Genomic DNA, 15,013 nt, shown 5'->3' with positions numbered 1-15,013 from the left:
GAGGTATGAGAGGCGGGGTTAACCCACACGTAGGCTGCCATGGAGTCTGTCAGGAAATATAGTTTTTTTAAATAAAAAAGAGGAAAAGACATATAAAAAATGTGTTAAAAACATTTTGTAAATATGTATGAAAAAATGCAGGAGAAGCCCTGTGAATCACGGGTACAAATATTAATAAATAAACAATGTGCAGGTCTTCCTACAGCAGATGACAGGTACACTTTAATGTGACCATAAAAAAAAAAAAAAAAAAGTGTTTTTGTTTTGCAGCCTTCTACAGCACAGAGCTCTCCTAGCAACACTTCTCCCCTAGCAACAGTCACTGTGACATCATCGTATCTATAAGCAGCACACAGCTGTCTATAAATAGATTCGCAGCCAACAGCTGTCAGTTGGTCTTGGTTTTTCTCAGAGTAAGACAGCAATTGATTTGCTCCTCAGAGAGATCGATTTTTTTCGCGGATTGAGATAATTAGACCAATTCTGAAGGAGTTTTCGGTTATTTAGTCAGTAAAGACATTTAGTGACGAGGAAGAAGAATGATTTTCAGACTTTTTATCTTATTTCTTTTTCTGCACCTTGTGACAAGTAAGTACTGATCAGTGTTACACCTTACTGTACAAATCACACAGCTATCACCGCAGGACAAGGAGTCTTATTCTCCAGGACTGGATAGTGACACTTATTCATGAAATGAGAACATTGCAGTCACATGGATAGATAACGATCCTTCCCCTTGTGGAGATGCTTTGTGTATGGAGTGTAATAGGGATGTGTGTATGGAGTGTAGTAGGGATGTGTGTATGGAGTGTAGTAGGGATGTGTGTATGGAGTGTAGTAGGGATGTGTGTATGGAGTGTAATAGGGGATGTGTGTATGGAGTGTAATAGGGGGTGTGTGTATGGAGTGTAATAGTGATGTGTGTATGGAGTGTAGTAGGGATGTGTGTATGGAGTGTAGTAGGGATGTGTGTATGGAGTGTAATAGGGATGTGTGTATGGAGTGTAATAGGGATGTGTGTATGGAGTGTAGTAGGGATGTGTGTATGGAGTGTAGTGGGGGATGTGTGTATGGAGTGTAGTAGGGATGTGTGTATGGAGTGTAGTGGGGATGTGTGTATGGAGTGTAATAGGGATGTGTGTATGGAGTGTAGTAGGGGATGTGTGTATGAAGTGTAATAGGGATGTGTGTATGGAGTGTAATAGGGGATGTGTGTATGGAGTGTAGTAGGGGATGTGTGTATAGAGTGTAATAGGGATGTGTGTATGGAGTGTAGTAGGGGATGTGTGTATGGAGTGTAGTGGGGATGTGTGTATAGAGTGTAATAGGGATGTGTGTATGGAGTGTAGTAGGGGATGTGTGTATGGAGTGTAATAGGGATGTGTGTATGGAGTGTAATAGGGATGTGTGTATGAAGTGTAATAGGGATGTGTGTATGGAGTGTAATAGGGGATGTGTGTATGGAGTGTAATAGGGATGTGTGTATGGAGTGTAATAGGGATGTGTGTATGGAGTGTAATAGGGATGTGTGTATGAAGTGTAGGAGGGATGTGTGTATGGAGTGTAATAGGGATGTGTGTATGGAGTGTAATAGGGATGTGTGTATGGAGTGTAATAGGGGATGTGTGTATGGAGTGTAATGGGGATGTGTGTATGAAGTGTAGTATGGATGTGTGTATGGAGTGTAATAGGGATGTGTGTATGGAGTGTAATAGGGATGTGTGTATGGAGTGTAGTAGGGATGTGTGTATGGAGTGTAATAGGGATGTGTGTATGGAGTGTAATGGGGATGTGCGTATGGAGTGTAGTGGGGATGTGTGTATGGAGTGTAGTGGGGATGTGTGTATGGAGTGTAGTGGGGACGTGTGTATGAAGTGTAGTATGGATGTGTGTATGGAGTGTAATAGGGATGTGTGTATGGAGTGTAATAGGGATGTGTGTATGGAGTGTAGTAGGGATGTGTGTATGGAGTGTAATAGGGATGTGTGTATGGAGTGTAGTGGGGATGTGTGTATGGAGTGTAATAGGGATGTGTGTATGGAGTGTAATAGGGATGTGCGTATGGAGTGTAATAGGGATGTGTGTATGGAGTGTAGTAGGGATGTGTGTATGAAGTGTAGTGGGGATGTGTGTATGGAGTGTAGTGGGGATGTGTGTATGGAGTGTAGTAGGGGATGTGTGTATGGAAAAAAAAATATATATATATTCTCAGTACAGGTGCCCATATCTCCAACCACCTTCAGGTACCCACCTCTACTGGGTTATTCTTAGTGCAGGTGCCCATAGTTCCAACCACCCTCAGGTACCCACCTCTACTGATATATTCTCAGTGCGGGTGCCCATAGCTCCAACCACCCTCAGGTACCCACCTCTACTGATATATTCTCAGTGCAGGTGCCCATAGATCCAACCACCCTCAGGTACCCACTCCTACTGATATGTTCTCAGTACAGGTGCCCATAGCTCCAACCACCCTCGGGTACACACCTCTACTGATATGTTCTCAGTAAAGGTGCCCATAGATCTAACCACCCTCAGGTACCCACCTCTGATGGCACATTCTCAGTGCAGTTGCCCATCAAATTGAATGTAATATTTACTGGCTACTGAAGCAGTGTGTTTTCAAACCATTTTTGGGGTGTCGTTAACGTAACATTGATACTTGCAGCAGTTTGCATGAACAGAGTGAGATTGTGATACGGTGCTGGAAACACACAGGAATCGCTGCCAATTCCTTACCACATCAGTGTGAACCGGGACTCAGTTAATGGGATCAAAACCCCTATTATTTTTGAATGTAGTGCCCCAAAAAAAAACTTTTTTCAAGTGACTGAAATTTTAATAATGACATTTTTCACCTGGGAAGTTCGATTAGCAAACACAATTTTAAAGCGCTGTCAAATGACATTCATCAAGTCTCTTATGGCATTATTGGATATATTGACCAGACTGTTTTATACGAACGCATAGGCCTTGTACTCACGGCCAGACATGTCCGATGAAAACGGTCTGCAGACCGTTTCCATCGGACATGTCTGCCCGGGGACTTCTGTTCGATGGCTATACACACCATCGAACAGAGGTCCGCGCGTAAACAATACGCGGGGCGTGTCCGCGGTGTCGCCGCGTCGATGACGCGGTGTCGCCGCGACAATGACGCGGCGACGTGGGCGGCCCGTCTTTAAAATGCTTCCACGCATGCGTCGAAGTCATTCGACGCATGCGAGGGATGGCGGGCGGCAGGACATGTACGGTAGGTCTGTACAGACGACTGTACATGTCCGGGCGGACAGGTTTCCAGCGGACTGTTTTAAAGCAAGTCCAGGAAACAGTTGTCCGCTGGAAACCTGTCCGATCCGCCCGAAAATGGTCCGCTCGGGCCTACACACGGCCAAACATGTCTGCTGAAACTGGTCCGCGGACCAGTTTCAGCAGACATGTTTTTTTTTTTTTTTTGGAAAATCTTTTTTATTTTATTTGTAAAAACACATAGACAATACAACGTACAATAGCACAGCCAACATCTGGCTTACAACACGGTCAGGACCCACGCAGGGGTCGCAAGGTAGCAGTACAGAACCAAGACACAATAGAAATTGGCGACTACCATATTAAACTGTCATCAATGAGGTGGTCTGGCTCAAGCTCCAGGGGTAGGAGGATGGTGAAACATGGTCACCCAAGTTGTTGTGCTAACAGGGGACGGTTCAGTAAGACTTCAAGCAACGCTATCAGAAATCAAAGAAGCCTCCTAATCCGCAGCCGCGGTGGAGGGCTCTGCCAACCATTTAGACCAGACTCTGTCATATTTTTTCGGACAGCCTCTGTGTACATAAGTATCTTTGTATAGGGGTATCATATTATTGACAAGTGTTTTCCAGAGTCCCAACGAGGGAGGGGCCCTACGCTCAGCAGACATGTTTGGTCGTGAGTACGGGGCCTCAGTGTAAATGCTACTAGTGTATGGCCAGCTTTAGTCATAGTCTTGACTTAGTTTTGTCATAGCCATCCTTGGCTGAGATGCCAGTTTTTGGCTGTTCTGGCACACAGATGAGCCCCCTGCTGCTGCCTCTCACTTTATTTAACTGCCAGTTATTTTATTATTAGGCCCCATTCACGCCACTGTACAGTTTCTTTCCTTTTTTTTTTTTTTGGATGTGAATGCAGCTCTAAAGCCTCGTACACACGACGGTTTTCTGTGGCAAAATCCCTCAAGAAAAATGCTGGTAGAGCATTTTTGCCGAGAAAAACGGTCGTGTGTATGTTTTTCGTCGAGAAAACTGTTGTGGATCTCGACGAGAAAAAAAGAGAACATGTTCTCTTTTTTCTCGTCGGGGGTCTCAATTTCCTCGTCGTGTTTCTCGTCGGGGGTCTCAATTTCCTCGTCGTGTTTCTCGTCAGGCTGGTTTACGATGAGAAACACGTTTGTGTGTATGCTTAGAAACCCGCAAATTCTCCAAATAAAGTATGAGACGGGAGCGCACCTTCGGTAAAAGTATCGTTCGTAATGGAGATAGCACATTTGTCACGCTGTAATAGACTGAAAAGTGCAAATTGTCTCTCACCAAACTTTTACTTAACACTCACTAACATGAGATTAGCAAAAGCAGCCCCAAGGGTGGCGCCAGTGGAATCGAACTTCCCCTTTATAATACGGTCGTACGTGTTGTACGTCACCGCGTTTGAGAACGACGAGATTTCGTCTTGACAGTGTGTATGCAAAGAAAGCTTGACAAGATCCTCGACAAGAACCTCGTCGAGGAAAACAACGTTTCTTTTACGACGAGATTCTCGGTCGTGTGTACGAGGCCTAACACTTTCAATGGAGGCATTCCCACAGGTGCATACAAATGGATTGCCTTCAGATCCATAACACAAAACCCAGAAAACTGTATCTGAAGACATGCTATACATGTACACCAGGGCTCAAGTCCTGTGGGAACGCGTGGGAACGGAGTTCCTGCACTTTTTTCACAGCAGGAACTCAGTTCCCTTTGCAGGACTAGAGCAGCCGAGCCGCCGGAGCCAATCCTTCACTAAGTGGCGATGCCCAGCTCGAGTCACTGTCAGGGGCAGGCAAACCTTAGTAATCCTTTATGTTACTGGCCGCTTCCTGTATATGGATTCATCGGGTAGTGTGGGGGTATTCTGTCACTTCCTCGATGCCGCAATGCTTCTTTCTAAATCCCGCGATAACTCGCGGCAGACCTCCGCAATGTCTCCTGGGAACAATGAAAAAAGCTCCCAGGAGACATTGCGGCATTGAGGAAGTGACTGAATACCCACACGCTATCCGATGAATCCATATACAGGAAGCGGCCAGTAACAAAGGATTGCTAAGGTACAGTGGATCGAAAAAAAACATGCGGTTTAGTAATTATGCATATGAACGTATCATTTTTTTTTTTTTTGGTGGGGGAGTGGATCTTGGGTGGGAGTTCCCACACTTTTTTCCCCAGGACTTGACCCCTGATGTACACCATTCAAAAAAAGAACAGGACAATTTTTACACATTCAAAAATGGATCAATTTTTTGTTCCTTGCTTTAAAGATCATTACATTACGGTTGTGTTGGGGTCATGTAAGTGAGTCCTAACGGTTGCAGTGACTGATCACTGGGGGAGGGGAGATTGAGAAAATGATTCCTCATGGTTCATGACGCCATTCTCCAGTCCCTGTCATATACCGGGCAGAAAATTTTAGAAACGTGTACTTGTGCTTTATGATTGACCGAAGTTTAGAATGTAATCTGAAACTAATCAATGTTTTCTTCTTTCCCCAGGTGTAGAAATAAAAAGCATTCAGACTTACCACCATGAACTGAATGTTACAGCGGGACAGCAGCTGCTGATCCAATGTAATTTCCAATTGGATGAACCCCTCGGAGGTAATAAGATCAAACTGGCATGGAGTGTGAAGCCACCAGATGAAGATGAATTTCAACCAATCTATCAGACTGAAGATACCACACAGCTGACAGTAAAAGATGTCAACAGAAGAGCAAAGATGCACTTGTCAGATGTGCACCAAGGAGATTGCTCCCTTGTGATTGATCCGGTTCATCGCGATGATGCCGGCACGTACGATCTACGCATTTCCATAAACGGAGAGGAGTTCCCAGAAGACACAAGAGTCGATGTTCACATCAGGGAAAGCCGTAAGTTTTACAGCCTATAGAGACAGTGTAAGCCTAGGTTCACATTGGAGTGATTTGTCATGCGATTTGAGAGATCAAATCGCATGACAAGTCGCAGCCTATTGGCGGCAATGGCACTGCGCCGCACCGATTTGCGAAAGTAGTCCCTACACTACTTTTGCCAATTTCAGGTGCGATTTCTATAGACATCTGTGTATGAAGCCACACAAATGTCTATCAAGTAGCACCTGAAATCGCGCTGACCTTGCTACTTTGAAATCGAGTAAAGTAGCACGATTTCAATGTAGCATCAGTGTGAACCAGGGCTAAATGTAATAAAACATTCCTATCAATGCCGGATCTTGCTGCCAGAAGCTGGATGCCAGATCCTGGGTAAAATGTATGTGCTCTGCATGCATGTAAACGTTTCTGCAACCATTACATATGTACAAGCTTTTAGTGCTTGTGCACCACCATTGGTCGCTAGGAGTCATGTGCCGACTGCATCCTAGCAACGATGTGAGCTTTTTAAGTGCTTTCAAATGACTTTCTTCAAGTTTCTGATGGCAGTATTGAAATATACCACGGCAATAGTGCCATACAAACATGCAGGGTGCCAGATATATGGATTCCAATAAAGGGGGGCTCTAATAGGCTTAAAAAAGGGTGTTTTTACGCATTAAAAAATGTATCTATTTATTGATCAAAACGCGGGAACTTTTGTTCCTTGCTTTTAAGATCATTACGTTGTTTACGGTTGTGTTTGGGTCATGTAAATGAGGCCTAACGGTTGCAGTGATCACTGGGGGAGGGGAGATTGAGAAAATGATTCCTCATGGTTCATGACGCCATTCTCCAGTCCCGGTCATATACTGGGCAGAAAATGTTAGAAATTACCAAAGTTTAGAATGTAAGCTGAAACTAATCAATGTTTTCTTCTTTCCCCAGGTGTACAAATAAAAAGCATTCAGATCTACCACCATGAACTGAATGTTGAAGCGGGACAGCAGCTGCTGATCCCATGTTATTTCCAATTGAATGAACCCCTCGGAGGTAATAAGATCAAACTGGAATGGAGTAGGAAGCCACCAGGCAAAGATGAATTTCAACCAATCTATCAGTTTGAAGATACCACACGCCTGGCAGTAAAAGATATCAATATTAGAACAAGTATGCACTGGACAAATGTGCGCCAAGGAGATTGCTCCCTTGCGATTAATCCGGTTCATCGCGATGAGGCTGGCACGTACGATCTACGCATTGCCATAAACGGAGAAGAGTTCCCAGCAGTTACAAGAGTCGATGTTCACATCAGCGAAAGCCGTAAGTATTACAACCTATAGAGACAGTGTAAATGTAATAAAACATTTCTATCAATGCCGGATCTTGCTGCCAGAAGCTGGATGCAAGATCCTGGGCAAAATGTATGTACTGAGCATGCATGTAAACATTTCTGCATACAAGTATACTCAGGGCTCAAAATTTAAGTCCTGAGCTACTAGCCAGGCCTTAAGGCGTACTCGCCACCAGTTGCCCCGCCCAACCCCTACCATGTCCCGCCCCCGGACACGCCCTCATAAATTATCTCATGAAATTACACTTAAATGTTTTATACAGAATTACATTATAAAAATAAATATTAACAACAACTTTATCCGTGCCCAAAAATGCAGCCTGCCCATGTCTACCAATGCAGCACCTGTCCCCAGTGCAGCCACGTGTCCCCATTGCAGCCAGTGTACCCCTTGCAGCCAGTGTACCCCTTGCAGCCAGTGTCCCCATTGCAGCTAGTGTCCCCATTGCAGCCAGTGTCCCCATAGCAGCCAGTAGAGATATTTGCCAGCACACCATGGAACGACATAAATAGCGTCCAAACGGATGTTTTATTGCATGATGACAACACAAAGAGAGTGAAACGTTTTGGGGCCGCGCAGGGCTCCTTCGTCAGGCATTCGTCGTCATAGCAGCCAGTGTCTCCCCATAGCAGCCTACCTGTGCTGAGTGAGAGGAGAAGCGGAGCCGGAGCCTGGTTGTTCAAAGCACGGGGAACGTGACAGCTTTCAATTCAATAGCTGTGTTCCCTGCCGCGAGCCGCCATATACAGCCCCTCCCCCTTGTCCGGGAAACTTTGATAGACAGATCACCCGTCCAATCCTGGGATTGGTGATCTGTCTATCAAAGTGCCCGGACAAGGGGGAGGGGCTGTATATGGCGGCTCGCCGCGGGGAACACAGCTAATGAATTGAAAGCTGTCATGTTCCCCCCGCTTTGAACAACCAGTCGGCGGCTGCGGCTCCTCTCCTTGCTCGCCCCCACTACTCCCAGGCAGCCCGCCCCACACTCGCCAGTCAAAATTTACTCGCAAAATGCGAGTGCAAATTTTGAGGGCTGAGTATATGCAGTGGCCGCAGATCCATTAGGGGCACATGGGCTCTACCCCCGCCCCCCCCCCCCCCCATCAATGCATCCAACTCCAAATCTGCATGCAGGGTGCCAGATATATGGACTCCAATAGGCTTCAAAAAAGGGTGTTTTTACACATTCAAAAATGTATCTATTTATTGATCAAAACGCAGGAACTTTTGTTCCCTGCTTTAACGATCATTACATTGTTTACGGTTGTGTTGGAGTCATGTGAATGAGGCCTGCCGCCTAACGGTTGCAGTTAGTGATCACTGGGGGAGGGGAGATTGAGAAAATGATTTCTCATGGGTCATGACACGATTCTCCAGTTCCTGTCATATACCGTGCAGAAAATGTTAGAAACGTGTACTTGTGTTTTACACTTGACCAAAGTTTAGAACGTAAACTGAAGCTAGTGAAACTAATTGTTGTTTTTTCCTTTCCCCAGGTGTAGCAATAAAAAGCATTCAGACTTTCCACCATGAACTGAGTGTTAAAGCAGGACAGCAGCTGGTGATCCAATGTCGTTTCCATTTGGATGAACCCCTCGGAGGTAATAAGATCAAACTGCAATGGAGTGTGAAGCCACCAGACGAAGATGAATTTCAACCAATCTATCAGATTGAAGATACCACAGTAAAAGATATCAACAGTAGAGCAAGGATGAACTTGTCAGATGTGCACCAAGGAGATTGCTCCCTTGTGATTGATCCGGTTCATCGCGATGATGGCGGCACGTACGATCTACGCATTGCCATAAACGGAGAAGAGTTCCCAAGTGATACAAGAGTCGATGTTCACATCAGGGAAAGCCGTAAGTATTACAGCCTAAAGAGACAGTGTAAATGTAATAAAACATTCCTATCAATGCCGGATCTTGCTGCCAGAAGCTGGATGCAAGATCCTGGGCAAAATATATGTACTCTGCATGCATGTAAACATTTCTGCAACCATTACATACGTACAAGCTTATAGTGTATGTGCACCATTGGTCGCTAGGAGTCATGTGCCGACTGCATCCTAGCAACGATGTGAGCTTTTTAAGTGCTTTCAAATGACTTTCTTCAAGTTTCTGATGGCATTATCGAATATAGCACGGAGATAGTGTCATAAAAACATTCAACTAAAATGCTACAAGTATATGCAGTGGCCCCCTCCCATCCATGAGTCCGGCTCCAAATCTGCATGCAGGGCGCCAGATATATGGATTCCAATGTGGGGGGCTCTAATACGCTTAAAAAAAGGGTAGGCTCAGGGCGCAGAGCACTGCAGTCAGTGCAGTGGGGTGCCACCGGGTGACCTGTGTACAGCTCCCTATCCAATGACCACCTTCCGTCAACCAGACATGCTGAAAAACCAGCATACGATTGTTGCTGGCAGCGAGCAATGACATGTGTGTTCTGGCAGGGGCTGGTCCCCCTGTGATTGGTTAGGTTTTTCATTCAGCCCGGTGGGTTTAATGGAAAAAAATACGTATTGTGTGTACCAGGCTTTAGTTATGCAGAGTAAACCTCTACTTCCTTGGGTGAGATGCCAGTATAAAATGAAAACCAGGCCTCCTATAGGGGGGCAAAAAAAGAGAGAACAGTAGCTGTGTAGTAAAGACTGAAAAAGTAGGCAAAAATATGACCATGCAGCGTAGTTAGATCAAAATGTTATGAACTTTAATTAAAATGGTACAGAAAACAACGATGTAGATGTTTCAATTCTTCTGGAAGGTATTGACACATCTACACGGATGTTTTCTGTACCATTTTTATTCAAATTTCATAAAATTTTGATCTAGCTAGGCTGCCTGGTCATATTTTTGCCTACTTTTGCAGTCTGTACTACACAGCTGCTGTTCTCTTTCTTTTTTCACTCAGCTTTATTGGCACAGACCACACCTAACAGGTGAACCAGCGATATTCCTTATATTGGGTTATTTCCTCCTATAGTGGGCCCGGATAGCGAGGGGGGGGGGGGTTCATTGTGGAGGAATGGGAGAACAATTACAGAATGATGCACAGTGTCTGTGTCTCCCCCCTCTCCCTATCGCTGGCTTTCAGCTGCTGGAGGGAGAGACACAGACAGACACAGTGCATCATTCTGTAATTGTCATCCCGCTGCACCGATCTCCCTTCCTGTGCTGCCCACATTAGATTCTTCCCTGTGTGCCTGGGCCCCCCCCCCCCCCTTGTCCTCCCGCAGTGCTGCCAGCTTTTCTCTCTCGCTGCTGCACAGGCAGATGGAAATCGGGGGAAGAGGCCAGTAAATATGTCATTTACTGGCCCCTTCCTTTCCTGAATTGGACAAAGTAAGCATTAGGTATAGGTCCTGTTCATTCATCTTCAGTGCAGCTGAGGCTACAGAGAAAAGAATTGAGGAATCAGTGTCCTCAATTCCTTTCTCTGTCTCAAAGATGAGATGTCAGGGGTCTGCTTAGACCCCTGATATTTCATCCAAGCCACAGAAAACAGTGCTGTAAGAAAAATTGTAAAAAAAAAAAAAAAATTATTATATATATATATATATATATATATATATATATATATATATATATATTTAATTTTTGTCATTTGGGGGAGTGGTGGCCCTGTCAGGTAGGCTGTGTGGGGGGCCCCGTGATTTCTAACGGCAGCCCTGGTTCTGTGCTGCGTATACATGTGTCTCACTGGTCAGCCCCCTTCTGCTGCCTCTCGCTTTATTGACTGTCAGAAAGTTATTTTGTTATACCAGTCGCAGTGATTGATCGCTGGAGGAGGGGAAATTGAAAAAAATGCTTGATGACACAATTCTTCAGCCGCTGTTGCATACTGGGCAGAAAATATTAGAAATGTGCACTTGTGCTTTATAATTGTCCAAAGTTTAGGATGTAAGCTGAAACTAATCTTTGTTTTCTTCTTTCTCTAGGTGTAGAAATAAAAAGCGTTCAGACCTACCAACATGAACTGAATGCTACAGTGGGACAGCAGCTGGTCATCCCATGTCATTTCAACATGGATAAACCCCATAGCAATGATGTGATCCTCATGAAATGGAGCATGAGGCCCATAGGAGAAGATAGATTTCAACCAATCGTTAAGGTGTATGATACCAAGCTCCTGCCATTAGAACACCCCACCAGAACTGTAAGTGTGGACGTGCCACGAGTGCGCCAAGGAATTTGCTCCCTTAAGATAAGTCCAGTTCATCTTAAGGATAGCGGCACCTATGAGGTCCACCTTGCCATAAATGGAGACGAGTACCCAGGCCACACAAGGTTCAATATTTACGTCAAGGAAAGCGATATGGAGACTGGTAAGTTTTATAACCTATATAGACAGTGAAAGTGTAATAAAACATGACTATCAATGCTGGAACTTGCTTCCAGAAGCTGGATGCAAATTGTTATCACTGGATGCATGTAAATGTTTTGTAACGTTTGTTTTGTGCGTACAAGCTTATAGCGCAAATGTTGATTATTGGTTGCTAGGTGCTATGAGCTGCCTGTATCCTAGACTTGTATTGTATCCTAGCAAGAATGTAGATGGCCTTAGTGCTCTGGACCTTCTTTTGGCAATCAGTTCCCTATCAGGTCCACTCCAACAGCTTGCCCACCTTAGTGCAATGTGATTGGCCAGGGCCCAGTTAGCAGTGAACTCTGGTCTGTGTTACTTGAAATCTCAAATAGGCCTTACACCATCGCGATGAGGGAACCAGAGCGAGTCCAGTGCCAGTATCGCATAGAACTAGCAGGCAGTTCACACTGCCCAATGCGAACTGCTGTGGGTGTCAATAGAAAGTCAATGATACCACCAGATCGGTTTGCATATCCCAATGCGAACTGTGAATTCAGACAGGAATCGGATCGCATGTGAACACCCATGCAATCCAATTCTGGTGTGGTCAAAAAAAAGGGTCTGCACCAGTCAGACCATCGCATGGTCTGACTGCGATGCAAATTCAGCCATACAATCTGTATGGCCGAATTCGCATCGTGCATACATCTCATGTGATCTGCACAGCAGTACGAATCACATTGACATTGCAGAAGTGTGAAACAGCACTTATAAGCTCTGTTGCAGTGCCTTAACTTGTTATGCGTTAATGGGCCAGAAAACGTACCTGCGTTTTTTTTCCCTGGCACCAACTTGTCATAGAGTGCACTGCACTGCAGGTGTGTTAGCATGGTGGAAGTCTCGTTTAAAATGAATGCCCTAATGCATACATGGTGCACTACTGTGCACTGTGGTAATACATGCATGTGAAGTGTGAAGCTAGCCTCACAATAAATCAGTGATGATAGAAATATGAGGGCTGGCTTTCCTATATAACAAAACAGATCCAAAGTCTGACTTCACAACCTGATTACCTAGAAGACTCTGCAATAGATTTAGATTTGTGTATAGCTTTGTTTAGAACTAGTGGCCCGGATTCAGCTAGAATTGCGCTATTTTCACGGAGGCGCAGGGCAACGTTTTTGCCCTGTGCCCCCGCAATTTTTTTGCGCTGCCCTCGATTCACGGAGCAGAAGCTCCGTAAATTGTGCGGGCGCGCCGGCAAAATGCCCGGCGCAAGCGCGCGCAATTTAAATGATCCCGTAGGGGGTGGGAATCATTTAAATTAGGCGCGTTCCCGCGCCGATCGTAGAGCGCATGCTCCGTTGGGAAACTTTCCCGACGTGCATTGCGGCAAATGACGTCGCAAGGACGTCATTTGCTTCAAAGTGAACGTGAATGGCGTCCAGCGCCATTCACGAATCACTTAAGCAAACTACGCAAAATTCTAATTTTGCGACGCAGGAACGACGGGTATACGTAACATTGGCTGCCCCTGCTAATAACAGGGGCAGTCTTACGCAAAAACCGCCGTATGGAAACGACGTAAATTGCGTACGCAGGGCTCGCGCAACGTTGTGAATCGGTGTTAGTATGCAATTTGCATACTATACGCTGAGCACAACGGGAACGCCACCTAGCGGCCATCGCAAGAATGCAGCCTAAGATATGCGGGCATAAGAGCCTTATGCCGCGCAGATCTTAGGCTGCAGTCGGCGTAACGAGGTTCCTGAATCAGGAGCATTCGTTACGCCGGGGCAAGTAAGCAATTGCGCTGTGTAACCTATGGTTACACAGGCGCAATTGCTTCTTGAATCCAGGCCACTGTTTATATTTCAGATAAGTAAATGTTCCTTGCAAAATAACTTTGTTTTTTCTTTTGTGATGTGTTTCATACAGACCCTAATCAGCCAATGAATGATCAGTCACGGAAAGCCAGTGGAAATGAAGATGAGGACCTCATGAGGATGGCAGGATTTCTCCAAGGGTTAAAAGACAATTACAGCTTACAGATCTGTGGAGGAGTTATTCTTCTCATAACACTATTGAGCGTGATACTAACAATCTACTTTGGGTAAGTTGATTTAGAACTTCCTATAGCTCTCAGTTCAGGGCTCCCCATTCCACCTATAGATGGTGGGTGGAGCCAATTTTACATTGAGATAAACCCATCCCTTTCTCAAATCCCTAATTACACTTATCTAACTTATCTTTTTCTATTTTCACAGATGTAGATATTGCCGGCTGAAGCACAAGCTAGTGGATGATGTAAAACAAATGGAAGAGGGAAGACAGTGTGGGTTACCAGTGCCAACAACCTATGTATCTATCCCTGAGGAGAATTGGCACAAAGGATCTCCCCCGGTGGAGAATTGGCACAAAGGATCTACCCCGGTGGAGAATTGGCACAAAGGATCTAACCACATCCCTACATCTAGCCAAGTGAAGGTGGCGGATCCACCTCCATTATTGACAGCTGAAGAACGGCAAAGAGTTCTCAAGCGAGTTAGATCAAAAATGAGGGACTGCATAAAATTAAAAATATTGCAGGCGGAAAGTAGGGGGATAAGTGAGGGCAGGGTAGGGGGTAAGTGATGTAGGGTAGGGGAGTAGGGGGTAAGTGAGGGTAGGGGAGTGAGGGTAGGGTAGTAGGGGGGTAAGTGAGGGCATGGTGGGGAGGAGTGGGGGTTGAAGGCTGGGTTGGTTGGGATGCAGCATCTCATGCAGGTGGATCCTCTAGAGCTGGGAGCCTGGGACCAGCAGAGCACTGCTAATATATCTGGTCCCGCCCCTTTCTCCTGGGCAACTGGGGGACCTTAGTTTTAGTCATCTGAATTGTTTTAGTTGTATTTTAGGGGGGGTGGGTAAGTTAGGCCAGGGTGAAGGGGGGATAAGTAGGGGGGTGAGGGCAGGGTGGGGAGAAAAGTAGGGGGTAAGTAAGGGCAGGGTGTGGGCGGGAGTAGGTGAGGGCAGGGTGGGGGGGGAAGTAGTGGGGTATGAGAGGGCAGGGTAGGGGTGTAGGGGGGGTAAGTGAGGGTAGGGGAGTGAGGGTAGGGTAGGGGAGTAGGGGGGTAAGTGAGGGCATGGTGGGGAGGAGTGGGGGTTGAAGGCTGGGTTGGTTGGAATGCAGCATCTCATGCAGGTGGATCCTCTAGAGCTGGGAGCCTGGGACCAG

General features: G+C 45.7%; 1 protein-coding gene across 1 annotated transcript; it reads left to right on the top strand.

Moving 5' to 3' along the window:
• Positions 1-368: 368 nt before the first annotated feature.
• LOC120935623 lies at positions 369-14,433 on the top strand. Its single transcript, XM_040347675.1, has 7 exons — positions 369-588; positions 5,783-6,157; positions 7,085-7,459; positions 8,988-9,353; positions 11,432-11,818; positions 13,738-13,912; positions 14,067-14,433. The coding sequence occupies exons 1-7, from the start codon at positions 540-542 to the stop codon at positions 14,431-14,433; spliced, it is 2,094 nt and encodes a 697-aa protein (XP_040203609.1). The 5' UTR covers positions 369-539.
• Positions 14,434-15,013: the final 580 nt, after the last annotated feature.

Source organism: Rana temporaria, chromosome 4 (genome assembly GCF_905171775.1).
Source record: "Rana temporaria chromosome 4, aRanTem1.1, whole genome shotgun sequence".
NCBI lineage: Eukaryota > Metazoa > Chordata > Amphibia > Anura > Ranidae > Rana > Rana temporaria.
The sequence above is the reverse complement of the archived record's forward strand: the minus strand, read 5'-3'. Positions and strand labels throughout refer to the sequence as shown.

Coding starts and splice junctions, on each gene's coding strand:
- LOC120935623 (XM_040347675.1), top strand. CDS start 540: ATGATTTTCAGACTTTTTATCTTATTTCTTTTTCTGCACCTTGTGACA. Junction 7,460..8,987: donor TGTTCACATCAGCGAAAGCC/GTAAGTATTACA, acceptor TCCTTTCCCCAG/GTGTAGCAATAAAAAGCATT. Junction 9,354..11,431: donor TGTTCACATCAGGGAAAGCC/GTAAGTATTACA, acceptor TTCTTTCTCTAG/GTGTAGAAATAAAAAGCGTT.